Source organism: Coffea arabica, chromosome 4c (assembly GCF_036785885.1).
Source record: "Coffea arabica cultivar ET-39 chromosome 4c, Coffea Arabica ET-39 HiFi, whole genome shotgun sequence".
Taxonomy (NCBI): Eukaryota; Viridiplantae; Streptophyta; class Magnoliopsida; order Gentianales; family Rubiaceae; genus Coffea; species Coffea arabica.
The window spans coordinates 8,207,134-8,234,498 of NC_092316.1; the positions used below are offsets into that span (position 1 = coordinate 8,207,134).

General features: G+C 36.9%; 4 protein-coding genes across 7 annotated transcripts; 2 read left to right on the forward strand and 2 right to left on the reverse strand.

The window, feature by feature from the left end:
- Window positions 1-811: 811 nt before the first annotated feature.
- On the reverse strand, window positions 812-9,036 carry LOC140005229 (putative 3,4-dihydroxy-2-butanone kinase). Its single transcript, XM_072045861.1, has 15 exons — window positions 8,731-9,036; window positions 8,001-8,074; window positions 7,809-7,872; window positions 7,284-7,396; window positions 7,124-7,171; window positions 6,834-6,905; window positions 6,630-6,719; window positions 6,355-6,528; window positions 5,233-5,316; window positions 4,170-4,225; window positions 2,971-3,101; window positions 2,807-2,899; window positions 2,561-2,625; window positions 1,710-1,853; window positions 812-1,626 (listed from the first exon to the last, which is right to left on the reverse strand). Exons 1-14 carry the CDS (start codon window positions 8,768-8,770, stop codon window positions 1,821-1,823), a joined length of 1,137 nt encoding a protein of 378 aa, XP_071901962.1. The 5' UTR covers window positions 8,771-9,036; the 3' UTR covers window positions 812-1,626; window positions 1,710-1,820.
- Window positions 9,037-16,738: 7,702 nt separating this feature from the next.
- LOC113739794 (uncharacterized) lies at window positions 16,739-20,700 on the forward strand. Its single transcript, XM_027267132.2, has one exon. The coding sequence runs from the start codon at window positions 18,468-18,470 to the stop codon at window positions 19,887-19,889; it is 1,422 nt and encodes a 473-aa protein (XP_027122933.2). The 5' UTR covers window positions 16,739-18,467; the 3' UTR covers window positions 19,890-20,700.
- A 143-nt stretch (window positions 20,701-20,843) lies between these two features.
- Window positions 20,844-23,594, reverse strand: LOC113739793 (pentatricopeptide repeat-containing protein At1g73400, mitochondrial-like). The gene is made up of 2 exons (XM_027267131.2): window positions 23,470-23,594; window positions 20,844-23,141 (listed from the first exon to the last, which is right to left on the reverse strand). Exon 2 carries the CDS (start codon window positions 22,990-22,992, stop codon window positions 21,544-21,546), a length of 1,449 nt encoding a protein of 482 aa, XP_027122932.2. The 5' UTR covers window positions 22,993-23,141; window positions 23,470-23,594; the 3' UTR covers window positions 20,844-21,543.
- On the forward strand, window positions 23,540-26,999 carry LOC113739795 (uncharacterized). Of its 4 annotated transcripts, none has more exons than XR_011812976.1 (9): window positions 23,540-23,668; window positions 23,779-23,901; window positions 23,995-24,101; window positions 24,421-24,500; window positions 24,605-24,922; window positions 25,206-25,282; window positions 26,074-26,116; window positions 26,190-26,248; window positions 26,626-26,999. XR_011812976.1 is itself a non-coding variant. In XM_072045866.1 (9 exons), the coding sequence occupies exons 1-9, from the start codon at window positions 23,559-23,561 to the stop codon at window positions 26,635-26,637; spliced, it is 933 nt and encodes a 310-aa protein (XP_071901967.1). In that variant the 5' UTR covers window positions 23,540-23,558; the 3' UTR covers window positions 26,638-26,999. The 4 variants fall into 4 exon arrangements, 3 of the variants coding, with proteins under 3 accessions (XP_071901967.1, XP_071901966.1, XP_071901968.1); XM_072045866.1 differs by having other exon boundaries at window positions 26,186-26,248; XM_072045865.1 differs by lacking the exon at window positions 26,626-26,999 and having other exon boundaries at window positions 26,186-26,588.
- Window positions 27,000-27,365: the final 366 nt, after the last annotated feature.

A 27,365-nucleotide genomic window follows, 5' to 3' on the forward strand; every position in this document is an offset into this window, starting at 1 on the left:
ATCAATCATTTACTGTATTAACAAATTGGACGTGTAATTCAAGTCATACACGGTTATGGACGCTGTTGTGCAAAAATTATTCATGGTTAGTATATGTTTATTTAATCTAGCCAACTCAAGCAGGAGTTCTAGATTAGGATCATGGTTATTGATAAATAGACAATGGTGTGGTTGAAATTGGGCTTAGGATCATTAATTTTAAGGTAAGTAGTTTTTTTTTTTTTTTCCGGAGACGACAACAGTTGTATAACCTGATCTATTCTACACTAAAGGGGAAGGGACGGACCTAAGAAGGCCCAGGAATAATTCGAAGAGGACTGAACCACCACCAGATCAAACGGATGCACAACACACCCCCATGAATTTTTTGAAACAAACAAACCTTGCCTCCCATCCCACCAAGCTAAATGGTGGCCACCAGCCTTTGGGCTGGTGGTTAATTTTAGGTAAGTAGTTGATGTTTTAGACTTTTGGATATATGCTAAAGGTTCTTCTAGTCTCTATGGTTAGGGCATATGATAAGAGATGGGATCGGATTTATGAAAAAGTTTAAAATTTTTTCACTAAAGTCTCCTAAATTTAGAATTAGAATTTGAAGTGGTTACTCCTTATATTTTGTATGCTTATCTTGCACCCTAAGAGTATATAATGGGGAAAAAAAACCCGAGACAAATACTTGATATAAATCAAGTCACCCCTTATACTGTAACACTTTTTTTTATGTAATATATGCGACACAGAAAAATAATTAAAAAATATGTTCATGATGAAAAAAAAAGAATTTTGGCAAATAATTCACTATGCAAACTACTTTATGACAACATATTCGTACTTTATAAAGGAAAAAGGGAAAAACCAACCACCAAACTATCTTTTATCCTTTTTTACCACTAGGCAGTTGGCACCAAACCAAAGGACAAGATGGCAATACTAATTTCTTTCCAACAAACTTTCAGAGGATGTGGATAAGCTGTTTTGAGTTGACAGTTACACCATTATGACATGCGAGCGTGTAATTAAGAATAAGGCCCTGTTTACCTACACCCAAGCGACCAGAGCAGCTGGTTAGATATTTTTAACCATTCGCTCAATGATACTGGGTGGTATCCTTCACAACTTTGTCAAAGTGCTTGGAACGCACTTTACTTTAACTTGGCCATGCATGCGTCACCAATTGGTCCAAATCTATAAGATACTGGTGCTGTCCTCCCTGTTGCTGCTAATACCTCTCATCGCAAATCATCATTGGCTTATGCTGATGAACGTCGAAGACAACCATTTCTCCAGGACCAAATTCCATTGTGGGTTGCTATGACGGGCTACATCACCATTTCAATACTTTCCTTCTAAAGACCATGAGAAAAAGCATGTTCGACTCTTCCAGATCTGGCTAATGAGAAAGTGCATGGGATTGGGACGTACTAGCAAGGGATTTATAGAGGCCTAAGCTAATGATAGTCATTTTTTGCCCCCTTCTTCTTTTTGGCCAATTGACAGCAGCCACGAGAATGATAGACAGGCATTTAAGAGCCCTAAACATGTTCACAATTTGCAACAAGTTTTGCCATACACGATAGTATAGCTTGACTGTACACTTGTTAATTCTTAGTGGTACCCTCTGAACATCTGCAGATATTCCAAAAAGACCTCTTAGGCAATCAAGTCATTCAGATAAGAAAAGAAAAGATAGTTGTAAAAAAGGCACTCACTGTTGAACCAGAGTCTCCATCACCCACTTTGCTATCCCCTTCGTTTAAGCCGTCCCTTAGATTGATAAGTGCTGTTGCCCCTGCTTCAATAGCCGCCTCAAGAAGATAACCCTAGGAACTAAGCTGTTCGGGCCGACTCAATGTCTGGCGTAAGGACAAAGCAGATAAAAAAATTAGGATAATAATAAACCATTGTAAGGTTGCTTGTTATAAACTTCTTAGAACTTCTGGTGTATCAGGAAAGAAATAACACAGCATGGAGCTTTTCCAGGTGAACAAATATTAAAAGGTCGTAAAATTCTGTACATGCCCAAACTTTTAACTAGTAGCTCCAGACATTAATTTATCAGAAGTAGAAATCTCCTAGAAGTCTGATCAGTAAACCTTCATATTTGATAAACAAATGGTATTATGTTTTTGCTGCTAATGTAGTTCATGCCTCTTATTGTTTAGGTGGCGCAGGTCAACGTAGCTAGAAAAGGGAGTTGGCTGTTGCTAACTTGGCTAAGACTTACAAAGGGCTGTTTTCCACAAGGTTCATCAAAAGATAGTAAAATTCTTCCATCTAACAAACTTTTGCAATTAAGGTGGTCAATCTATCAAAAACTACATAAAATCAGAACTCATAGACAACAAAGACATGCAACAAACTCAAGCGAATTCAATACCAAACAAAGGAAATGTTCTAGAAGAACATTTACTGACGTTACACTCTTTCGTGTTAGGTAGTTGAAGTAACCATCATACATTTTCCACATCCAGAAATAGCAATCCATATATAAGAACGAAATTACCGCTATGCAGACAACAAGCACAATAGCAGAAACTGAGGAACCAAAAATTGAACAGACCTCATCACTCTTTGTTGAAAGTGACAGTGGAAGGGGAACAGGAATCTTGGCAGGTGGACGATTACCTGCAAGCCACATGAAGCTTTCCAGTGAAGTTGTTAACAGATCAATCCAAAACAGTATCTAGCTCGCAAGTGTAGATATATGAATAGTTAATATAATCATTTATACAACAGACTTGCATCACTGATTCAGTTTAAAGATTTCGTAAAAGCATAGTGTCAAGAAATATGTACGTATACTAACCAACAACACCAACAGGCCAACATGGAGCCCTAGTTGGTGCATCCAAGCGGTTCAAAATTTCTTCATTTGCTTTCATCACAGTTATTGAAAATCCTGACAAAAGTTTACAGGTGAGAAGAGATACCATATATATTAAATCAGAAATTCCATCAACATAAACAAACCTGCCATGTCAAGAGAAGTCATAAATGAGCCGGTGTACACCCTCTCAACAGCCAGTCCATGTTCAAGCTGCAACATAGGTACCACTTTCCCAGCTGCAATCATCAATTCCATAACAGGTGTACCTCCCAATCTGCAATACAAAGTGATCAAGTAATGTATACATATACAAGTTCAAGGGGGAAGGTGGAATACACACAATGTTGGACAAAACAGATTGACTAATTACCATCTGAAACTTTCCAAAATCAACTCCATTTTGGAAAAGGATAAGAGAATGACATATTTTCTTAATATAGTCTGAATAATAGTCACTTCTCCACATGCATATAAAGTAAAGCTTTTCCTTTCTCTTGGACTTTTGCAGTTTAAGGAATAAATCCTAGATTTGATAATTCACGTTGACGAAGATAAAAGCATTGCAGATTTAACATCAGATGCTCGAATCACTGTCCAGAAACCATAATTAAGAAAGAAATGAAATCAAAAGGGTAGATTAGGAACAAGAAGCTTCAAATACAGAATCTAGGACTTCTTTGAAACTATCACATAAAAGTAGGACCTATATGTCCTAAAATGGTTTCATGACTTCATTGGCTAGGACATTCTAAAGTATGACATATTGGTGCTTGATAATTCTCCAAATACCTTTGCCATTAGAATGACATAACAACAACGAAGAGAACCATGTAGAGAAATTTGCAAAGAAACCGATCCGTGTAGGAAGGGAATAATGTTTCTAAACTTCAAACATTCTAGCCTTCCAACGAGGTTTCCTATTTCATCTCTTCATCTGATCAAATGAACTTCCTAAAGAGTTGCACCTTTTGTAAATTTTGGAGAAACAACTAATAATAATTGACAAAGCCCCAAGTGATGCCATAAACATCTATAAAAGGAATAGACAAGATGAATATGACTTTAACAGACATTTTCATGCTCCTAGAACTCTTTTACCACTTAATAAGATAATGCACTTTAAGTGACAAATCTAGCAGATGATAGAAAGCCATAAGGAAGAGGAAGAAAAAAGGAAAGAAATGACATGTGAATGACAAGTTAATAATCAAAACCTTTTTTCAACCTGTTCTCGTGCTAATTGAGTATAGATAAGCAGGATATCCCTAAATTCCCATGAAAAGAAGGAACACAGAAATATGTGTAAAATTTTTTAAAGGTATAAAAAATGAATGAATCTTACCCATTAATCAACAGCACTACTCGACTGCCCCGTGTAATAGGAACATAGTTGGTCTCCTACAGTAATATTGGTATGACAATCAAAAACAGTTTCAAACAAAAGGAATAACAAATAGAACTACTACAGTCACTACAGAAAACTTGCTTAAATTGGCTTAACAAGGAAAGCTAATTACACTTACACCAAAGGAACACACACACAAAAACAAAAACAACTTGTTGAAGACCAAACAAGACAAATATCTAGTAGGAATTTTCCTATTACCTAAGAGCATTAGCAGAATTGATAGGACAAATATCAAAATTGAAGGGAAAAAGTACAACAGAAATACAAAAAACATTGTACAATTAATCAAGGAAGATATATTTACCATTCATAATTCACAACATAGAATACCTTCGTTCATTTAAAGAACCTTTGTGATGTGCATTTTTCTTCAATTAATTCTTGAGTTTGGTATTAGTGCTAGATCCCCTAATATATAAACACAATATATATTTATATCAGTAATGAGAATATTAGAATTATTCTCCCATCCCAGATACTCTCTTTCAACTTTGTTCTACCTCCAGCCAGTGTTTATACCTTTATTTCACCAAAATCTGCTCTATCTAAAGCAGTTAAATAGAGCAAAAATCTTTGAAGCACCTTTATGTCACAAACATACTCTTCAAATATAACATGTGCACCTTCGGGATTAGGCATAAAACATGCAAAACTCACTTTAAATTGGTGTTTAAAGAAAATGCAAAATGCAAAATTATTAATTAGAAATCCAGTTGCACAACACCTAGAAGAATTCATGTCTTTTGATCTGAGCTCTATTATCAACAGCAGCAGTAAGTTCCACAAATCTTCATGACAGATTTACATAACAGGAAATCCATAACACTCATTCCCATTATTGTAGGCTTTTAGCCAAAATCAGTATACCAACAATTTAAAGAAACAGGATATGTACCACATTACATAAACTTAACAGATCCTTAATTGCGGAACCTTTTCTGTTTCTATGGCATGAAAGCTACAGCACTTAAAAATCAATATCATAGATGTCACATACCAGTGACAATATCTGCTTCAGAACATGAGAGACAATCACATCCACAGGCTGAAGGTCAGCTACAGCAGCACCTGGTTCTCCATGCTGAAAAAGAATTTGCAAATCAACTGTAACAATATTACACAAAGCAGAATAAAGGTACACTTGGTTTCCTTAAATTCACCATAATGCAATCGTGTTCATTTTGCATTTGTCTACTAATCATTTAGCAGAATGAAAGTATTCTTTAATAACCATTGAAAACTACAACATTCAAACATTTTCTAGAAAATGTGTTGCAGAATGGACCAAAAAAACAAAAGTAAAACAATTCAATTTAAATGGAAAAAAAATTGTTGGGTTAACGGTCCTGTATATGGGCAGCTCTCTCTAAAGCTATGCTGAGCATGTTATGAACTTGTGATCAGAATATCCATGAGCTGGTTTAAAAAATTAGCAAGTCGAGCTTTCAGCCTTAAGCATTAGCTTGTGCATATAAAGGCCAAACAAAATAAGCTCAAAACATTCTGGTTTAACTTCACAGCTCAAAGCATCAGTTACCTGCAGAAAATACACACACACACATATTTATATATCCACAAGTCAAGTTAGCAAAATTTCATGAAGTCTAAACCATTCATTTGAAAAGTAATATTTTCCATCACAACACTTGTTTTACTTTCCTGAAAGGAAACTATTTTACGTTTCTCAATTAGTTGACTTTATAAGGCAGCTAGCCAATCAAATCTCAAAAGGCAAAACATGGTGCTTAAACATGCATTCTTTACAAAGCCAAATCCAGAGGCTCAACATCTGACGCCTCTCTCTTTCCATCTAAACCTAAGCAGGATTATATGGTGGGTCCCCGAAATCTTGAGATGTAAAACATATCCATATTGATTTCAAATTCCAAACAAGTGCTTACAGATTTTCCATAAAAATCTTTAAGGAGAACAGATACAAAGCCCCAAATATCACCTTGAATCTAAAACTAGATATCTCGATCAGTAAATTGCAATATTTTATAACATAAGATGGAGAGAACTTACAACGTCCAAAGAACATGCAAACAACTAACTATTCATATAAAAGATCACAAATCAATTAACACCAAGCAAAGTGTTGATGGTAGAAAAGACTTACGACTCCAAGACCAAGCTCCATTTTTCCAGGGCCTAAACGATCTGATGTTACTTGACCTGGCAACGTGCAAACAGACAATGCCACACCCATTGTGCCAATAAATTCTGATGCACGTTTTGCTTCAGCTGCAACAGCAGAAAGAGAAAGGCCAGAAGCTGCTGCAGCTCCAGCAACCTTCATTAAGCAATGAAGGGGATGCGAGACTTAGAAATCAAAAAAGAAAAAACATAAACATAAAAGATACTTAGGAAACCAACTATACTACTAAACTCAACCTTGTGGACCAAAACGGTCCCAGCCAAACCCCTTCGTCCAGCTATTCCTCTAGGAGGAGGTAAAGCACAATCATCGCCAACAATTACCATCTGCAAACACACAAAGGATTCGAACTTAAGGATACTGTAACAACTTAAGTACCTACTTTTCAGTTTTCCATAGAAAAAAAACACCTTTGAGTTGAAATTAACATAACCATGTACCTCTACTTTGTAGCCTTCAGATTTTGCTTGCTCAGCTGCCAAGCCAAAGTTCAATCTATCACCAGTATAATTCTATCAAAACAAATTTTTTTCAATCAGGAAATTAGAGCAGAATCACAGCTAGACAAGTTCAGTAAAACTCAAATTTTTCCGAAGTATTTAGGATATATGAAGCTCATTCTAGTCATTGTCCAAAACCAATATCAACTGTCAACATAATTACCTTCAAAATCTTGTTAGCCTAAAGTCAACCACAGCAGTAAACTTTCTAAAATTTAGATTAACAATACCGTAACAATCAGGAGGCATCCCATTGGACCAGTCACTGCTCGAATGCCCTATATATGATTAAAACCAGGGAATTAACTCAAAGAAAATAAAGGAAGTATATCAAATATTATGTAATAAAAGAGATATTTTCTATTCCATCTTAGCAAGAACACATCATACAGCTAAAATGGAGTCAGCAGGTGGGGAGGCAAAAACGTCGCCGCAAATTGCTGCCGTCAGCATCCCTTCTCCTACAAATCCTGCCTGAGCAGGCTCGTGCCCACTTCCACCTCCTGTATATCACAAAAATCTCAACATTCAGAAGCTCAGTTTAAGTTGTATCAGATTACACCTGATTTTGTAAGTTTTGCCGCAAATAAGCTTAATTTCTTGAGCATATCGTCCAATCAGCTAAGATCTCCTAGGTGACTGACTATTATAGAAGGAGCAATTGAAGTAAAAAGCCCAACAGAGTATTAATGGTGTAAATAGAGGAAATAAGAGGATAAGCCATTTCACTCTTCTCTGTCAATCAAAATCAGATCAAGAGAGACTAATTATGCCTATATATAGCCAATTCACATTTAGAATGCTATACATTGACTATATGCTAGTAATAAAAAGTCTAATTAAAACTTATGCAACAAAAGTTAAGGATCAGCAAGATTTTGCCGAAAACTAACACATAGTCAAGTTGCTACCAACCTGATATCACTGCAACTTTGTCATGTGTTGAACCTGAGATGTCGGCTCTCAACACAACTTTAACCTGACAATCAAAAGTTTAGTCTAGCAAAATTCTTTGGGACGCGTGGCTAAGGAAGAATATTCGTTTCCAAACAGATACACTAAAAGCAGAGGAAAACTAAGTAGTTCAATGAGAATGAAAAGTATTACCTCAGGGAAACCATCCAAATACTGCAAACCCGGATATGTTTCCACCAAACCTTCAATAAACTCAGTAACAACATCTGTAATATCAAAACAAAAAAAGAAAGTGTCATTATTTAATATCATTTCCAGGATATACCCACGAGAAAAAGATTGCCTTTTTCCTTTTCAAATAGACCTTTGTTTTCAAATGTTCAGTTGACTGTTCAATCAAGCCAAGCCATCACGCTAATATGGATTCAAGTAGTCATTTCCCACATTAAAGAAAGAAATAACAATAGCACCAAGTGTACAACGCTAAAAAGCGCAAGGTACGACGTTTTAATGGAGTACCCTTCTGCAACAGCAGTTGTACCTTGCTTGCGCGCCTAAATTACCAGCAATCAGAATGCAATGCAAAAGATAAAACAGCAAAGCAGAGATCTGAGTACTTCGTTTGAACCAATAAGAAAACGATCATAGTAAAACAAAATGAAATAATAATCCAGCAATTTATGCAATTTCGTGTACTTTTCAACCTTATTTCTGGTACTTTTACAACTTAACAAAAACCAAACAGACCATAGAACCAAAAAAATGCATTGAATGATTAATGTAGATATCCACAAAATTCAATTAATAAACCTTAATTCAAGATAATACTTCAAAAAAAAAAGTCAAAAACCGTCAGATTAAATATCAGAAAAAAAAAGAGAAATCAAATAAAAAATTAGGTGAGGGATAAAATGCACGTTACCGTTTGGGTCATTGATGAGTTTCTTGCCCTGGAAAGCCATCTGAAGATATGATTTGAATTTTTTTCTTTGAGGAAATGTGAGTTAATTTAGCAGTTAATTTGCAGCACTAACGCATTAACTCCCTCCGCAAGACTAATCAATTCCAGAAGAAAGAAAAGGCAAAATAAGAACCCTAATTCTTTTTCTGCAGAAATTTGGGATTTTTGAATTTTCTCTCTCTAGAATACAGGGGAGGAAGTCCACCTGAGGCTGAGGAGTGAGGAGTTGAGTTGAGCAGAGTTCAATTATTATATTGCGCACTCAACGAGGATGAAGTTAGCTCCGAATAGTTTTTACTCTTTTTTTCTATTTGGGTAGGACCCGAACCGGATAAATTGACGGCTGAGAAGATTAAGGCCTTGTTTGGATTGCAGTTTTTCGTTGGAAAATTATGTTATTTTTCGTGATCACATTTCTCTATTATCTTTTTCCCTCACATACATCAAATCACTATTGTAATTTTTTCATGAAAAATGCAATCCAAACACAACCTAAATTTAATATTATATGGATTACATAAAAATATTTCAGTCCCGTATACTATTAAAATGTAGGGATAATTGCAGAAACCTCCCCAAGGTTTCTGACACTACACTCATCTCCCCTGTGGTTTAAGAAATAGCACTGACCTCCCTTGAACTTACTGATTCTTTGCATATTCAGTCCAGGCTAGAAAAAGTGCCATTAAAATATTATTTTAAAGAGTGAGATGAGAAATTTGTGCCAAATTTGCCATTTGTGCTACATGGCAAGTAGTATGAGTAAAGGAATGATAAAACACTGCAAATCAATTAACAATTAATAAACTTTAAGGGGTATAACTTATGGGCAAATGGGTACTACCTATTCAAAATACCAACTTTTTATGGTCATTTTACTCTCAAACATTTAATTTATGATTAACACATCAATGTTTGTAAGTAAATTCAAAAAGTGTTACAATAATATTCTTATAAAAATGAAATCAGTATGTTTTCTATTTAATATAAATTAAATATTTTTAAGAAAAGAAATGGCCCATAAATTATTAATTCTTTATGGCTTTTCTCCATTACATATACAAATTATCGGCTTTTTATAGGTATTTTATTTTGAATCATTTAATTTATGTTAAATACATAAAATATTTGTAACTAAAATTGAAAAAGTGTTGAACCAATATTTTTACGAAAGGGAAACTCTTCCATGAGAAAAAGCAGGTTCCACTCTTCCAGATCTGGCTAATGAGAAAGTGCATGGGATTGGGACGTACTAGCAAGGGATTTATAGAGGCCTAAGCTAATGATAGTCATTTTTTGCCCCCTTCTTCTTTTTGGCCAATTGACAGTAGCCACGAGAATGATAGTCAGGCATTTAAGAGCCCTAAACATGTTCACAATTTGCAACAAGTTTTGCCATACACGATAGTATAGCTTGAGTGTACACTTGTTAATTTTTAGTGGTATATACATAACTTGTAACAGTTTTGGCTAAGTTGTGAGAAGTTGTGGCTAATGTCATATATAACAAAATATACATACATGTTTGTATGCATGTACAATTATGGACAGGTTCATAGCAATCCCCCGCCACCTCTCTCTCCCTGTCGGAACTAAGCAGCAGTAGAAACTTAATTTTTTTTTTTTTGCTTTTTCCTCTCTCCCCATCTTCTTCCTCTCCCTGATGCAAACATAAGATTCAATGATTCATATTCAAATCATACAAATAGTTGATCCATTGGAGTTCGTCAAATCATTATCCAATCATCCATTGGAGTCATCAAAACCGGATCCCTCTCTAAGTTTTGTTGTTTATTTAGTTTATAAGTGTTAAATTGTCATTTGTCTAAGTTAAACTCCAATCGCGTGTTAGTTAGTAATTAGTATTAATTTGGAGTTAACTTGAGTCATTAACTAAAACGCTAAGGTCATGTTGACCATATTTAAATCTTAAGTCAAGTTATTTTCCTAATTCTAGCCAAGTTAGGATTTAGAAACTAGTTAATTGTTTCCAAATTTAGTTAGGTTTTGAGCCATTGTAAAAGCTATAAATAAGTCTTAAATCCAAACGATTTTCATAAGACATGATGAATCAAAGAAAATTTCGACAAAACACAAGTCTCTTGTCTAAGAAATCAAAACCGGAATACTTGAGAGGATTCTTAATTTTTCAATTGACTTATCAATTCACAATCACGTTGAATTGTGGCGTCATTTTATCATTCTAATCAATCTCAAGCGGTCATTGATTGGATTAGAATCCATCCAATTTTGTCCATAACTTGATCGAATAAGATCTTTCCACTGCCTAATCAACTTAGTTCTTTAAAACAGGTTCTTATTGGGTCCAGTTCGTATCAGTTGGTACTTTTGAGTCATCAAAGTCAGTCCAATTCGTGTTCAAATCTCAACTCAAAATGAACCAGATTCATATATGTCACTTCCTTGTGTGTTGTTGGCAACAAGTCATTGAACTATTTGAGAAATTTTTGATTTTTTTCAAGTAAGGATATCAATGACTTAGAGAATTGCTTGGTGAGCTTTTTAGAGCATCTCAAACACTTGAATGATACATGAATATGAGTGCATACGCATGAGGGTGTGTTGTGAGGCAATTTTACGTTGTTTTATTTTTACTAACCATTTTTCAGGTTAAAGATGAATATCAAAGGAAATTCACACTAATTTAATCGTACTATGGAAGATATGATGGGTGAAGTTAAACAAAATTTGCATGAAACTTTCAAGTCTTTTCATAGATGCCTTGACCTAATAATGAATAAGGATGTCAAGAGGAGGGGTTCTACACAATTTAATTTCAAAATCCAATCCTATCTCTTTAAAGTTAGCATATTCAAGATGAAGGGAGGAGGTTCATTCGATAACTAAGCATGCAAATATATTATTCATAGATGAAGGACTTAGTCGAGTATGGGAGACATATCAACACCTCCTACAACAAAAGTTTGAGAAAGAGAAAACTGAGTGTAGTTATAAGAGTGTAGAGGTAAAACTTGAAAGTGCTCTTGAGGTGAAAGTCAAGGAGAGTGAACAAAAGAAAGTAAGTGAACTTTCAAAAGTATTGAGTGAGGAAAAATTCTTGAGTGGTTCGGCCATAGTGAAAAAACAAAAGGGAAAGCCGACGTCTATTACAAAATCTAAGGATGTGAGGAGAGATTCTTACCGCACTAACTATCTCAACTTTGCAATGTCTAGTATTTCTTGTTTTATGCAGGTTAACCAAAGTGCAATTGATTAATCTTAAATTGTTCAATTCCTATGATAGGGTGTTAATTATTAGTAATTTTATTGTTAATTTTTCCTTTTATCATTGTCAAATATTGCTCTAATTATTAATATTTACTTATATTTGGTATTGGACCCAATTTCAGGGAGTGGAGCAGAAAAGTACAAAAAGGAGGGACTCTCTGGAATAAAATGGAAGACTTCTAAACACTTCACAAGCCTAGCCCACGTTGCTGAGAAGAAACGGATTCCTAGTTCCCTTTTGGCTGACTAGGAGTCCTGCCACCAAGAGAAAAAGGAAATACAAGGAATCTGGCAAAGTTTCCTCTTTGTACCTGGACTCCCAATCCATGGGGACCACGGGAAAGCATTGAGTCAATTTTAGCTTTGGAAGGAAAGAAATGTAGGAAGTTTTGGCTATTGCTTGTTCCTTATCCGGCGGGACCACGGAGAGAAGTGAGGCAATTTGTTTTAGATTAGGAAACAATTCTTTTCCTTTGGTTAGGCAATTATCCACGGGCCGCTGCTTTATCTTTGGGGGAATTGGGAAGTTTTTCCGGGGGTTTTTTTACTCTATCGTTTTTCCTGATCTCAACTTCGGTGACAATGGCCGCAATTACCCATGCAATTTTGTATGGAATTTCCTCCATGAAAATGAACTAATTCATTTTTTCTAGTCAAGAACAACGGAGGATTTGGTTCGACTTAAATTGTGAGATTTAATCGATTTTAGCTTTCCTATTATTTTCTGGTATTCATCTATCTTCTGCTTTATGTTCATATGGTTGTTTTATTATTCGATTATCCAGGGTCTGGATTCTAGATTAATTCAATAACATGAAGCCAATTAGGGTAGTTAAATCCGTAATTGTTTAATTATTCTAAACTGGTGGCAACTGGCATGATTGGGTTTGTGTCAGGGAGATAGACAGGCTAACTTAAAGAGACCCTCGTAGCGTGTTGATTGGTTAGAATTAGGCTCTTCTAACTATTCATGCAATTAGGGAATTGAACTTCTATGGTCGTACATAGGGTTGTTTCCTGATTAGAAAAATAGTCAACGGTCGTACCTTGGCTATCGACAAATTGAGGAAGAGTTGGTTGTTTATCGCATATATGACAACTATAACTAATTTATCAGATAGTAACTGGAATAATTCTTGCATCTGTGATCGAATTAAGTGAACCATCTCCGAAGTTGTCTCTTGACTAGAGTTCGTCCATTATTATTTTTATTGTGATAATTAGTTAATTAAGTTGTAGTTATTTTATTTTATTTTAATTTATTCCAAGTAATTTAGTTACTCTCATTTTCAAAAAAATCCCCCATACTTCGGACTCTAAAAGAAATAAATTATCCCCAATCCCTGTGGATTCGACTCTACTTATCACTATCTACAGAAATTATATTTTATTTAAGCAGGTATTTATTATTGCACAGGTTCGACACCCTGTCAATTTTTGGCACTGTTACCGGGGACTGGTGCCAGATTAATTTGTTTCTTTTTTAATTCATCTTGTTTTTATTTATTTTATTTATTTTTCTCTTATTTTTTTATATAGTTTATGGCTTCTAACACTCCGTATTTTGGTGATAGATTGGATTTTGTTTCCAGGGAAGGCAATGATGCTTATTTTTTGCTAAGTTTGCATATTCAGAGGCACTAAACTCTATTAGAGAAAGAATGGCTGCTGCAACCTGTAAAATTTGTTATGCCAGGGATCATTCAACCGGTATGTGCCCCGAATATCAAGATAATCTGAGTGCCCTATTCAATAATTATGGAGATTTTTCACCCTGGTCTCAAACGTCGTATAACCCTAATCCAAACGGGTATGATCAAGTGTTGACCTTGGTCGATCAATCTTTGGTTTTGATGATTAACAAACCAAAATGTAGATTTGGGCTAATATTTTTATGTGAGCAATTTGTTAGAACAGATTCTTGTGGCCCAAAAGAAGAAGTAAAACAGGGCACTCATGTCGGACGTCCGAAAGGAAGCTATCGGACGTCCGAAAGGATGAAAAACATCAAGAAGGAAACTCTGTCGGACGCTCGTGAGGAAGCATCGGACGTCCTGAAGGATCGGACGCACGCCTCGGACGCACATCGATCGCATCGGACGTCCGAGAAATTTCGCAAAGATTTGATGACTCTCTGATAACGTTCAGACGCAGGGTTCGGACGTCCGACAGGTGGTTCGGACGTCCGACAGGCCAACGGCTAGTTTTGACAGCATTTAATATTTGACCGTTGGAGAGACTTTTGGAGCCATTTCTCACATTCTATAAACGCCCCAAAGCACAAGAAGACAAGTGACTTTTGCCAACACAAAATACAAGCTTACAAGTGAGATTTTTGAGTAGAAAGATTCTTTGTTGGTTGTATAAGGGGTTGGGGAAGTTGGGTTGTGAGGTTGCTCAAGTAAAGGTTACTCTCTAGGAGGAGTAATACCTTGGTGAAGGTGAACCTATCACTTGAAGTGGTAAAACCTTGGTGAAGGTTGCCTCATTTGTATAAAATAGTTCTTAATTGGGTGAGTGATCTTTCAAGTGTAGGTTGTTGAGGGTTAACTAGAATAGTTGTAAAACTCCTTGGCTCAACCAAAGTGTGTTTGGGGTGAGGAAGGAGTGAGCATTCACTTGTACATTTTGGTTAGCATCGCCATCTATTGAAGAGGCTATTGGATTGATATTTGGTTTGCATTTCTTATCTTTTCTCTTTAATTAAGTTTTCTTTATTGTGCTTAAATTTGATATATCTTTGTGCATCATTGTGAAATTATTGTACTCATTGGGTTGCACCAGGCCTTACATAAAAAATGGTGGGATAACTCCAATTATAATTATACAACAGGGCCAATGAATTTTCAGCAGTATGAGTCTCAAGAATCATCATCTATGTCAGGTATGTCTCTTGAAGAAATAATTGAATCAATAGCTACTAATACATATCAATTCCAACAGGAGACACAAATGAGAAATGGGATGATGAAGGATGCAATGAGTAATCTGAAAGATCAAATATGTCTATTGACATCCATAATAAATCGATTGGCTTCTCAAATTGAAGAATTACCGTCGAAAATCATTGTTGATTTTGAAGAAAATGAGAGTGCAATTTCCTTGATTAGTGATGAGGAGATGCAAGAGTGTCAAAATGAGAGATCTACAAATGCAGTTCAAAAAAAAGCCGAAGGGGAAGAAATGGAACCTCAACCGCAACCCATTCAAGTGAAAGAATCCAGTGAAGAATCATCAAATGTGGTGACACCACCTCCATTCCCTAACCCGCATTTTCTTAACTCTTACTCTATGATTTCTGTTAATGAGATTGATTTTGTTATATCGGAAATTTTTGAGTCTCATGGCAGAAATAAGTTAAGAGTAGTTATGGTCAAATATCTTGAACCGTTGAGTGTTCTTGATGGAGGAGTGGATGAAGAATTGAGATCACTGCTTGATTATTTGGCGCCATCTACTAGTCCAAGAAAAACCGTAGCTCGTGTGCTCAAAGATTACTTTATTTACGAGGGTTATCAGGACTATATAAAGGATGAAACATTGAAACGAGCCACAAGATTTTATCCTTCCTGAGCAAAGATGACAATGTCTAGCCAAAGACATTAAAAAAAGGCGCTTTTTGGGATGCAACCCAAATATTGATGTTATTATTTTTCATTGTTCATTATTTTTCGTTTTTTGTTTCTCAGTTGAGTAGTAATCGGTTTTCATATTTTTCTCCACTGTGGTAAGAAGTGCAATCTTGGCGTGACCACGCGGTGTTTGTGTCTCTTTAGGTCGGTGGACGTTTACCAATCTTAGCGTGCCCACGCGGTGTTTGACGACCCAAAACCTAAAAAAAAAAAAAAATTAAAAATTAAAAATTAAAAATTTCACATTGAGAAAATTCAAAAATTCAAAAAAAAGAAAAAAAAAGAATTTTTTTTTAAAAAAAATTGAAAAAAAAAACCCAAAAACTATATATATATATATTTTTTTTTTTTTTCCCATTTTCTTTTTCTTTCTTCCTTTCTTTTCTTTCTTTCCTTTCCTTTTCTTCTTGGGATAATTGCAGAAACCTCCCCTGAGATTTCTGACATTTGCACTGACCTCCCCTCTAGGTTTAGAAATTGCATTCACCTCCCCTGAACAATAACAATTTGTTGCAGATACCTCCTTAATAGCTTTTGTAGAAATGAGATAAGAATTTTCTTTCAATTTTGCCCTTACTTGCTCGACAATTATTATTTGCTTGACAATTGCTTAACTAATTATCTAATTAGTTAATAGTTAAACTAATTAACTATTAACTAATTATCTAATTAACTATTAACTAATTTAATTAATTATCTAATTAATTAATTAACTAATTATCTAATTAACTAATTAACTAAAACTGTTGTCTGTCCGAAACTAACAAATTATTTGCATGTTAAATTAATTAACTAATTAACTGCTTAACTAATTAACTAACTAACTAATTAACAAACTATTTGCATGTTAAACTATATGTAGTACGCATTACCTAATTAACTAATTTCTATTTATTTAATTAACTAATTATCTAATTAACTAAAGCTGTTGTCTGTCCGAAACTAACAAACTATTTGCATGTTAAACTAATTAACTACCTAATTATCTAATTAATTAATTAACTAATTTTTGTTTATCTAATTAACTAAAGTTGTTGTCTATCCAAAACTAACAAACTATTTGTATATTAAACTAATTAACTAATTAACTGTTTCTTCTTCTTCTCCGCTGTTCCCCTGTTTTCCACTTGTCCTTCTCTTCTTTCGTTTTGTCCGCCGCCGCCAACCTCGTGTTCACCAGCTCCACCTCCGCCTCGATAGCACCGCGCGCCGCCTGAAGCTCGCCGCAGTTGCTGCTCGTCTCCTCGCGCGACACGAGCTGCGAGCACCGCCGCCCCAGCTCACTTTTCTCCTTCCCTCTCTCCACTTTACCCACACCCACGGCCGTGCCTGCCTCCCTACTGCGCGCCTCCACCTCAGCTCGTCCGCCACCAGATCGTGCGACCATCACCAGCTCTCGGCCAGGTCGCACGCCACCAGCGCGCGAGCTCGCGCTCTACCAGCCGCGCACGCCGCCGCTCCTGTTCTCCCTTCGCGACGCCACCAGCAGCCGCGGAGCTACCCGCCGTTCCCCTCACTCTCCCTTTCGAGCTCGCGCTCTACCAGCCGCCGCTGCTCACGCCACCCACAGCCACGCCCTTCCCACCTGTCAAAATTGACAGGTGGAGGTATTGAATCTTCAACCTCGATTAGTATTTTTCTGGTTCTTCTATTGCTGGAATTTGAGTTTTTGTGTTTGGGTTTCTTGATGGATAAAAGAAGGTGTTGATTTGGGCATTTTCTAGGGTAAATTTTGGACAGATTTGAGTTTAATTGCTGCCATATGTGGGGATATTTTCTGATATTTATTGAATTGTTGGCCGTTTGATTTAATTCCTCCCTGTGTATACACCAGTGGTACTGGTTGTGGTGTTACTTTACAATTCTTAAATTTTCTCGAATTCTAATCGGTGGTTGCTGGAATTGCCTGTTTGCTGGGATTCTTAAAATTCTTAAGGTTTGGTCGCTTGAAGTGGGTAATTGAATGTCCAATTGGTGACATTTGTTGAGTTTCACTTGCTCCAATTGGTTGAATTCTTTGCTCTGTTGTGGTCCCTGTTGGTATCACTTGAGTTCTGCTTTGTTAGTTTTTGTATCGTGCCCCTTGATCTTATTTTGACTGAATTGGAGACCCAGTGCATATTCATTCAATTTGCTATGTTGCTAGGGTACTTTTCTAGCCTTTGGGGTGCCTCGGTTGTGCATTTTATTAAATTGGGTTGGCCATGTGGTTCCCTTCTTTCCTGTGCATGCACCAGTGGTACCGGTTGTGCTAATTTGCTTGCCATTTCTTATATCGATATGATTGAGCATCTGTGACTGAGTACCCTTCGATCTTGCTGCTTTGTTGGGATCGTTTGTGGTGTCAATTGAGTATCATTTGGTACTTTCTGCCTGGAGTCTATTGAGCTGCCTTTGGTTGGGGTTTATTGCATTTAATTGGTGCATTGGACGGCTCTTGTGCCATTTCCGTTGCTTATTGCAGTAGGTTGCCTCTATTTGCCTTGTGTGGGAGTATTTTGTCCTTTTCAGTTCAATTGCTAAGCTCATTGGAGCACTTGCAGTGATTTTGAGTTGCATTATTTCTGCATTAATCTTAAATTGTTCAATTCCTACGTCCATTGGCGAGTTAAAGAACTTTCATGGAATTGGAGTCTTAAGTGTTTGACGATTGATGTAATTTCACTTTGACGATCGATGTAATTTCATCAGCTGAATGCTCAGGAAGTAACACGGATATGTTTTAATAGAAATTATTATGATCTACTGGATACTATATAACCTGTATCCCAAGATTCCCCACTTTCCTTTCTGCAAAATCTATAGATATTTGGGAGAATGAATCTTCTTCCTCTTCGCAACTGCAGCAACTTAATCTATCCAATCACCAGTCTTTCTTCTCTTTACCTTCCATTCTTTGCCTCCTATAGTACAAAAGAGTTTCATACACAACAAGAGCTAGAGAAACAAGCTGAAGAACAGCAGAGAGAAGACGGGCAACGACTGAAGCAAGAAGCTTCACTTGTGTCCCCAGCCAGAATTCAGAAGCTAATAGCTTCCCAGTCAGACCCTCTTCTTGCTAAAGAAATCTTCGACTTAGCTTCTCGTCAGCCCAATTTTCATCACTCGTACGCGGCATGGCATGTCCTCATCCTCAAACTCGGCCGCTCTGGCCACTTCTCTCTCATGCAGTCCCTTCTCTCCTCCTTCAAATCTCAGAATTATTCCATTTCTCCTTCTCTCTTCTCCCAAATTATCAAAATTTATGGTGATGCTGGGCTGCCTGACGAAGCCCTGAAAGCATTTTACTTGATTCTCAAGTTTAATATCAAGCCTCTTCCCAAACACCTCAATCGCATTCTTGAAATTCTTGTCACTCACCGTAACTTCCTCAGCCCTGCTTTGGACCTGTTTAAATCTGCTCAGAGATACGGGGTCTCTCCAGATACCAAGTCTTACAACATTTTGATGCGTGCTTTTTGCCTGAATGATGACTTGAGTGTTGCATATTCCCTGTTCAATCAAATGTCCAAAAGAGATGTTGTTCCTGATGTAGAGTCATATAGGATTTTGATTCAGGGGTTCTGTAGGAAGAGTCAGGTTAATAAGGCTGTTGAATTATTGGAAGATATGTTGAACAAAGGATTTGTTCCTGATGCTCTAAGCTATTCTACTCTTTTGAATAGTTTGTGCAGGAAGAAGATGCTCAAGGAGGCTTATAAGCTTCTATGCAGAATGAAAATTAAGGGATGCGATCCTGATCTTGTTCATTACAATACTATTGTTTTGGGGTTTTGTAGGGAAGGCCGTGCTTTTGATGCTTGTAAGGTTCTTGAAGATATGCGATCCAATGGGTGCTTACCAAATTTGGTGTCTTACCGAACATTAGTTGGGGGGTTATGCGGTCAGGGCTTGTATGATGAGGCCAAATCATATATGGGGGAGATGTTTTTGCAGGGATTTTCTCCACATTACTCAATAGTACATTTGTTAGTTAAGGGATTTTGTAATATAGGCAAGTTTGAGGAAGCTTGTGCAGTTTTGGAGGAGGTATTGAGGCATGGGGTAGCTCCACATATAGACACTTGGATGGAAATGTTACCTAGAATTGCTGAGGTGGATGACCCTCAAAGTATGGGCAATACCTTGAATCAAGTTTTGAAGATGGAGATAAAACCTGACACAAGACTTGTCGATGCTGGTGCTGCTCTGGGTGAATACCTGGTTAAGAAAATAGGACATCGATCAACCAAGATATGATCTTCTTCTTCAGAATCAATGGATTGATCAAAATGTGTCAACTGAACATGAGGAAAGCTGCAGTTTTTCGTCACGGATGAGTACCTATTACAACTCAGCGCTGTCATTTTGTTATCTGAGTGTACCATGATAACTACAATTTGTGGTTGGTGGGCTATTGCTTTTTCCCAATGTGCCCATTATGATCTAATGGAGGGTGGTATTTCCACGACCAGAAGCCTAGGAGCCTCAGTGCTGCAATTGCCGTCGACAGACATGCTAGTACATCATCAGTTGTTGCGATTGCAGGATTTCGCAGATATTGGAAGAGATTAAGCAACTGCCTCTGGAATTGTTGTTCAAGGAATGTGATGCTTCATTACCAGCAAAGCCTAATAGCACAACTGCTTACGTCTGTTATAGGGAGCGATAGCAGCTGCTACATGGGAATGCTTCTTTCCAAATAGCCTGCTATGAGCTTAGTTCTGTCAAATAAATTCAACGTATCTTGAGTGCATGGCCATTTTCATGACCTGCATGGAATCTATTTTGGTGTCCAACAAAGAAGAGGACTAAGAACTATGGGTGGTCAAAAACCAGCAAAAAGGAAGCAGAGCAAAGGTCGGAAGGGCGCACTACTTGATGAACACTTTTTGGCTTCCCATCTTGCATTTTTCCTTCGAGATTAATTTTGATTTGCCTTTTGTTTCCTTTTTAAGACGATACGGACCCTTATCATGAGGACACCAAGACTATAATATGATCTTGGTAATTTTACTTCAGAACTACTTTCCTTCACCTAGAATTTATATGGATGATTTAGCTTTGCCAATATCAGATAGTAGGTCAATTTTAATCTGTCTATGCTGGTATACATCTTTAATACAATTTAGCTTGTAATATTGTGATGTAAGAAAGGCACCCTACAGGTTTACCATTAAACTACGAAACTTCTACAAAATATGGTGTCAGAACTGCAACTTTAAGCGCATCAAAGTATAATTCTTAAATAGCACGACTTCTATATAGTCAAAACTAAACCTTTTCACCAGAAATGGTGAAGCAGAAGCCGTAGATTAGTTCATCTCCTATTGTTTCAACAGCTAGGATTTGCAAGAGCATCCGTAGCCCATTTTGCTTCTTGAAATTACAAACTGATTATGAAGGCCCTTGAAAGGGTGACAATCCATTGAAGAGAACTAATCCTCCAATGCCAGCTAAACTAGGCATCCTATGTCACATACTGCTTTCAAATTATGCTGGTCCGTGAATAATAATAGGTGACTTTTTAAGTGCTACCGTTTCAGCCTCTGCCACTCAATTCAGCATAGTGTGATTTAAGACCACCTAACTTTGGCTTCTCGAGGCAGGGTCAATAACTCATTCAACTTCTTAGGTAAGGGATTGGCATGCGCAGCAAATCCTATGATCTTTCACTTATTATAAAGCCACAACCATGTTATCTGTCAGACTGCTCTCACATCAGGAATCAGGATTAGTACTTGATCCCTCTTAATCATTTCAAGATCCATGTAGTAATTCAGCCAAGCAATCAGTCAAAGATCAAGCCTCAGAAAGCAAGGAACAAATCTTAGATTTCCCAAGGATCCAGGGTTCTGCCAAAAATCCCGACAACAACCTGCTGATTAGCCACATGCCAGTGTGTATTGAGAGCTTATTTCCCTCTCAACCTCATGCTCTTCCGCTTCTGATTCAGTGCAAAACGTCGTGCCATAGCAGGGTTGTAGAATTTCCTCATATACTCTGATAGCCTGTGAATAGCTTGAAGATCACCAACCGCAGAGAGCTTCTTGAGAAAAGAATCAAATGTTCTGAATGGCAATTTCATTCCCCTTTTTACAACTTCTTCCAAAAGAAAGCATGCATCTTGCATGTTGTTAGAATCAAAAAGTCCTTCAATCATCACACAGTATGAATCAATGTCACGCTTACAACCCCTTTGATCCATCTCATGCCAAGTCTCAAAGGCTCCATCAATGTCACCCATCCGGAAAAACATTAAAATTAGCATATTAAAAGTCTGTACACTGGGAACACAACCCACGTTGATCATATTTTCATAAAGCCTAATTGCTTCTTTACTATCTTTATTGTCACAAAGAACCTTAAGAAAACAATTGTAAGTGACAATATCTGGAGGAAAACCCCCATTTCCCATTTCTTCCAGAAATTTATAAGCTGCCTCAATCTTTCCTCCCAAAAACATGCCTTCAATGATTTCTTTGTACGTGGAGACATCTGGAAGGCATCCACTGTCTATCATTTCCCTAACAACTTTAAAGCATTCCTCCATTCTATCGCTCTGGATAAGGGCCACAATGAGGATCGAGTAAGTTTTTGCAGTGGGAGAAGACATAGTTGTACCTTTTGTTCTCATGAATTCCAAAAGTTCAGTAGCCTCTGTCAGCATCCCTGCTCTGCAAAATGTATCCATGGCTGCAATATACGTAAAGCTATCAGGAGTATGCCCCATTTTAATCATTTCATCAAGTATGTTCATTCCCCTACTAGGATTTCTGACCCTGCACCATCCGAAGAACAAAGTGTTATATGTGTCAGCATTAGGTTTGATTTTACTTTTCACCCTCCTAAACATGGCTTCAGCATCCTCAACAAGACTACACTTACACAAAGCATCCAAAAGCAAATTAAAAGCGTTGATTTCCGGCTGTGTCTTCACTCTAATCTTTTTCTTCCTAGCAAATTTCTGAAGATGGGTCAAATATTTCTCAGTGTATTGCCTCAACATATTCAACAACACTTCAACAGGAACTGAATTCTTGTTGTTCCTCTTCATGTACTCTAGCATATCACAAACAATTCGAAACTGTTTGACCTTATATTTTGTACTTGATAATATATCCATCATCTCATTATATGCCTGAGGCTCGTGACTATAATGCTCCTGATGCCCGGCCCATGTAAAGAACCTAAAGGCTGTCTTCTCCTCATAACGAAGCCTATGCAACACCTCTACAACCATTGGAGTTGTCAGTTTGACACATGCTCTATCAAGAGCTTCCTCCATTTTAAACTCTGGTTTTGAATAATCTACCACTATTTTGTGCAACTTATCAGCAAAATTACCATCATCATCATTCATTTCTGTCACGGCAACATTTTCCAAAGTACAGAGCTGCCTAAACTGTCCTCCGAGAAGAATAGACAACTTCACATACGCTGAGAAATGATCAACAAAATCGGATCCCCCGCTGGAACAGATAAATGGGCTAGAAAGTGAAGCATGATGAACTGGAAAAAAGGGTGATACAGAAGCTCTTTTATACCCGCGAAAAGAGATGAATTCAGAAAACAAATAGGGACAACGGATGAAGGGTTGTGATGAGCATACATCTTTGAAGCATCTATGACTTCTACATGATGTTAATGAAGTAGTTAACAGTTTTCGCCACATTGGAGAAAAATAACAAGGAACGTGACTAAAAGTTCTTGATACAGGTAAAAAGTTTCAACATGTACCATATAAATGGAGAACAAGGGAAGAGTCAAGGTAGAATAGACCAGTATTTGTCACTGAGACAAATTATCAAACAACTAGTAAGCTATTCTAACATCACACCTGAAGATACTCTTGGCAGGGTATATCTTGCAACCTCGGAGTAAATTGGAGTGTTCCAGAGTGTTGGGAAAGTGGGAAAGGGTCCAAGAATGATATCCGAGTCCGGACTGCCCTGTTCGCGGCCTAGGAGCTCAACAAACAGGAGACGACGGAGGCTAATTGCTCAAGAGAAAGTCTTCAAAATTGCTATACATCAAGGGTACTTATGACTACTGGCTGAACTCTAAGGGTACTCGTGAAATTTCACCTAATAGTCGGGCTCTATGTGACAATTGCCAAAGCAAAATAAAAATAAAAATAAAACTGCAGGCAAAATAAATACTGGAGCAGTGATGGAGAGAAGCAGCGGCTATTGGAGCCTGGAGGAAAGCTATGGAGGCTGAGGAAAACGAACCCACAAGCCAAAGAACAAAAAGGGTCAGAAGGCAAGAGGTAAAACTTCCAACTTTTAATCCAAGAAAGAGCCCACAAAAGAAAGTTATGCATACTAATTGTGGGTTTTGTTCTTGACTGGGATTTATGAAGGCAGATATTGGAAAAAAAGAAGGCTGCGGATGACATAATCAGAGCTGCTTCTTCACAAAAGGATCATCTTTCTTCGTTTCCCCAGTATCGCCATTATCGCACAAATGGTTGGTTAGTTTTTTTTTTCCCCTGTTTATGCAAAGATTCCTTTTTTAATCTTCAATGTAGATTCTTCGAAAAATTCATCATATTTTCTAGCAAATTCTATCTTTCAGCATTGAAATTGAGTACACATTGATGATCATTTGAATCTCTTTTCATAGCAGAAGCTTTATTTGGTTGTCCCTTTTGTTTCATTCTCTTGGCAAGTAGGTGATGACAATGCAATAATTGTTTCTGGTTCATTGTCTTAGCTAGTTTTTCTACTTCTTTTTCCCCCCTTTTTATAGACCAATATTATATGAAATTCAATATTTTGGTACTTAGGACTGTCTGTGTACTTGGGGTCTGGACTTGGGGATAAGCTCTCATTCCATCTGAAGCAGTACATACAGAAACTTCTCAAGGTAAATGAAGGGACGACGCTCTAACTAGTTCATTCTCAAAGAGAATGAAGGAAAGATGGAATCTTGTTCTGTTTCCTCTTCATTTTTTAGATCTTATCTTGCAGGTAAACATGGAGGGACCATATGGATCAGAGTGGCCGACGGAAGAGAAAGTGAAGCGAAAGGAAATGGTTGCTCCAGAAGCACGTTATATATTTGTATATGAGGATACAAATGTAGATGGTAGTCAAATTTCTTCCATGCCAGAGAATGAGAAGAGTTCAAGTCATACAGATGCAATTGTTGGATTTGTACATTACCGATTTATTATGGAGGAAGAAGTACCAGTTCTTTATGTGTATGAATTACAGCTCGAAAGTCGTGTTCAGGGAAAGGGACTTGGGAAGTTTTTGATGGATCTAGTTGAGCGAATTGCCATCAAGGTACTTTATGTCCCTTTTCTAACCTTTTCTGTATTCTCAAAGCATTTCAAATCTTCATAGCATACAAATTCTGCAAATTTTAAAATAGAAAAGGTCCTGCTGAAAATGAAGTCAAGCATAACTTTGTATGCCTCAGGAAAAAAATATAAAATCAAAAATAGGAAAAGAACTTAGCTGTTTCACACATATGACAAGATATTCTGGCTGTGAGTGTAACTTATTATAGTGTTTAAAGTTGTTTATACTTGCTGTTAGTGTCTAACTCATGATCTGGGTTTTGCAGAACAGAGTGGGTGCTGTGATGCTTACTGTACAAAAGAAAAACTTATTAGCAATGAACTTTTATATGGCTAAACTTGGGTAAGCTTGAATGCCCTTTTCCAGTTTTGTTCTCATCTTGCATTTCCAAGGAGGCAAGCTTGACACCGATTAATCTGCTACTCGTATATTTAAGAAAAGAATCAGTGGAAGGCTTTCTCTCATGACATTTTGCTTATGTAGAACATGTAATCAGGCTACGGGCAATGGAAAGAACAAATTGAAGCTTAATTCATGTTTTCACGTGCATGAAAATGTTTGAATTGGCAGAATAGCCACTCCTGGGACTGTTGGAAAACTTTTATTTGTTTATTTATTTTTGTTTCTATTCCTGTTGGAAGATTTTTATTAGCTACAGCTGGCATTTTGTGTTTCCTTTGCTCTTTAAAACTACTTTGTAACCACATAAACTTTGTTAACTTGAAGAACCTTTGTATTGTGGAAGGTGTTTTCGATCTTCACCTGCCCTGTAGTTCATTTTTGGTGCATGAATTTTGCGGTTTTCATTGACATTTCTATAATTCTTATGAAAAAAATCACCACCTTCCAACTTTAACAACATAACTCTTGAGGAGCTAAGTTAGTCTTTTATTCTTCTCAACTCTTATAACTTCTTTTAGATAAGTGGAACAATGTAAACGCAAGCATTTGTAACTAGAAAAATCTAAAGGAAACTAGCATATCGTTCTTCTCTAAGAAAAAGTACAGTTATCAAAGTTTCTAGCAGCTTTATACTCCTTATTTCTTGGTTTTTCCAATGGTCAAAGGTTATATTCTTTCATATATCTCTTCTTACAGCTAAAGAATTCATTCTTTGGTGTTGGCATGACCAGGTACATTGTGTCTGCTATTTCACCATCGAGAGTCTATCCATTGGTATGTGCTCTTTCAGCTTACCTGCAATCTATTGTTCACTTTACATTCTAATACCCTCCTTTGATGCAGACAGGATTAGAGACAAGTTATGAGATTCTTTGTAAAGCATTTGAAGCTAAATCTGCATTTGAGGTTCGTACTTTCTCCCTAGCCATATGCTGTCTCAAGCAATGCTGTAGAATATAACTTATGGGTTCTGCTTGAGAGATAGTGAAGCATTCTATTCTGAAGCAAGTGTATTTGCATTTAAACATGTGAACAAGGGTTAAGGTTGGTGTAGTTAATTCTTCGTCAACTTCTGTTTCCTTGGTGTTTCTGAAAGACCACAAATTCGATTTAGCATATGTTAATGGCATTAGCTTTTGTTTTAATCTCGACACATCTTTCTCTAGGATAGAGATTGCAAGCTTAATTGTGACCCAGTTGCACTTAAATCATGGTTGAACATTGAATTATCTCAATTTAAGTCCGCTGTCCACTTGTAACCAATTTTTGTTCGTTCCATGAAGGAGAGCCAATGACTAGAGTGACAGCTTGACTGGAATTCCTTCAAGTTGCCTTGTTCTTTGTATCAAAGTTTCAACCTCATTCCTGATGGAAGATGAGAGGTTTGTCTAGAGGTAGCATGAAAAGTGCAATCTTCAGACAAGGAATTTATATCTCTTATAGGTCCATTTTAGTTTCTGCGTTTAGCAAAAGTGTGTCATAATGTTATCGGAATCAGCTTTTGTGTATCTTAGGGACATTTCAATGTTGTCCTCCTAGGTAATTTAACGTCTTTGTCCGAATTCTAGCTCTGGATTAAAGTTGAGACTGCATTATTCTATTACTGAGGAGGGATCAGAAGATGAAAAAGCTATTGGAAAAGCATTGTTACAGCTCATGTTCATTTCTCCCAGAATCTTGATTTCTAGCAACAGGCAATTTGGATGCATTTGTTTGATCTCTCTGTGACCACCAGTCCCGCTAACCGCACAAGGGCTGGAAAGTTCCTTTGTTAAATCTTCCCTTTTTAGTTAACTTCACAATTTTATGCTCAAATTTCCAGAGCATGTTGCAGTCTTTGGTGAAAACAAAACTCGGTTTTACCTTCTACCCTTAAACAAGCAAGATTCTAGGTGGGTTTAGTTAGATTTATTAAGAAATTGGATGAGATATGCAACAAGGAACCGATCGATGTGTATCTGAAGTTTAACCATTAAATTGATTCTTTAAAGAGTTTTAAGTATAATACAATCTTTTTTCCAAG

What these genes read in the sequence shown, in the direction of transcription:
- LOC113739795 (XM_072045865.1), top strand. Translation starts at nt 23,559, where the DNA reads ATGATATCCGAGTCCGGACTGCCCTGTTCGCGGCCTAGGAGCTCAACA. An exon ending in TTTTATATGGCTAAACTTGG is followed by an intron (nt 25,283 to 26,073) that starts GTAAGCTTGAAT and finishes TGGCATGACCAG; the next exon opens with GTACATTGTGTCTGCTATTT. An exon ending in CATCGAGAGTCTATCCATTG is followed by an intron (nt 26,117 to 26,185) that starts GTATGTGCTCTT and finishes CCTTTGATGCAG; the next exon opens with ACAGGATTAGAGACAAGTTA.
- LOC113739793 (XM_027267131.2), bottom strand. Translation starts at nt 22,992, where the DNA reads ATGAATGATGATGATGGTAATTTTGCTGATAAGTTGCACAAAATAGTG.
- LOC140005229 (XM_072045861.1), bottom strand. Translation starts at nt 8,770, where the DNA reads ATGGCTTTCCAGGGCAAGAAACTCATCAATGACCCAAACG. An exon ending in ATTTGGATGGTTTCCCTGAG is followed by an intron (nt 7,873 to 8,000) that starts GTAATACTTTTC and finishes TTTGATTGTCAG; the next exon opens with GTTAAAGTTGTGTTGAGAGC. An exon ending in GATGCCTCCTGATTGTTACG is followed by an intron (nt 6,906 to 7,123) that starts GTATTGTTAATC and finishes TTGTTTTGATAG; the next exon opens with AATTATACTGGTGATAGATT.
- LOC113739794 (XM_027267132.2), top strand. Translation starts at nt 18,468, where the DNA reads ATGAATCTTCTTCCTCTTCGCAACTGCAGCAACTTAATCTATCCAATC.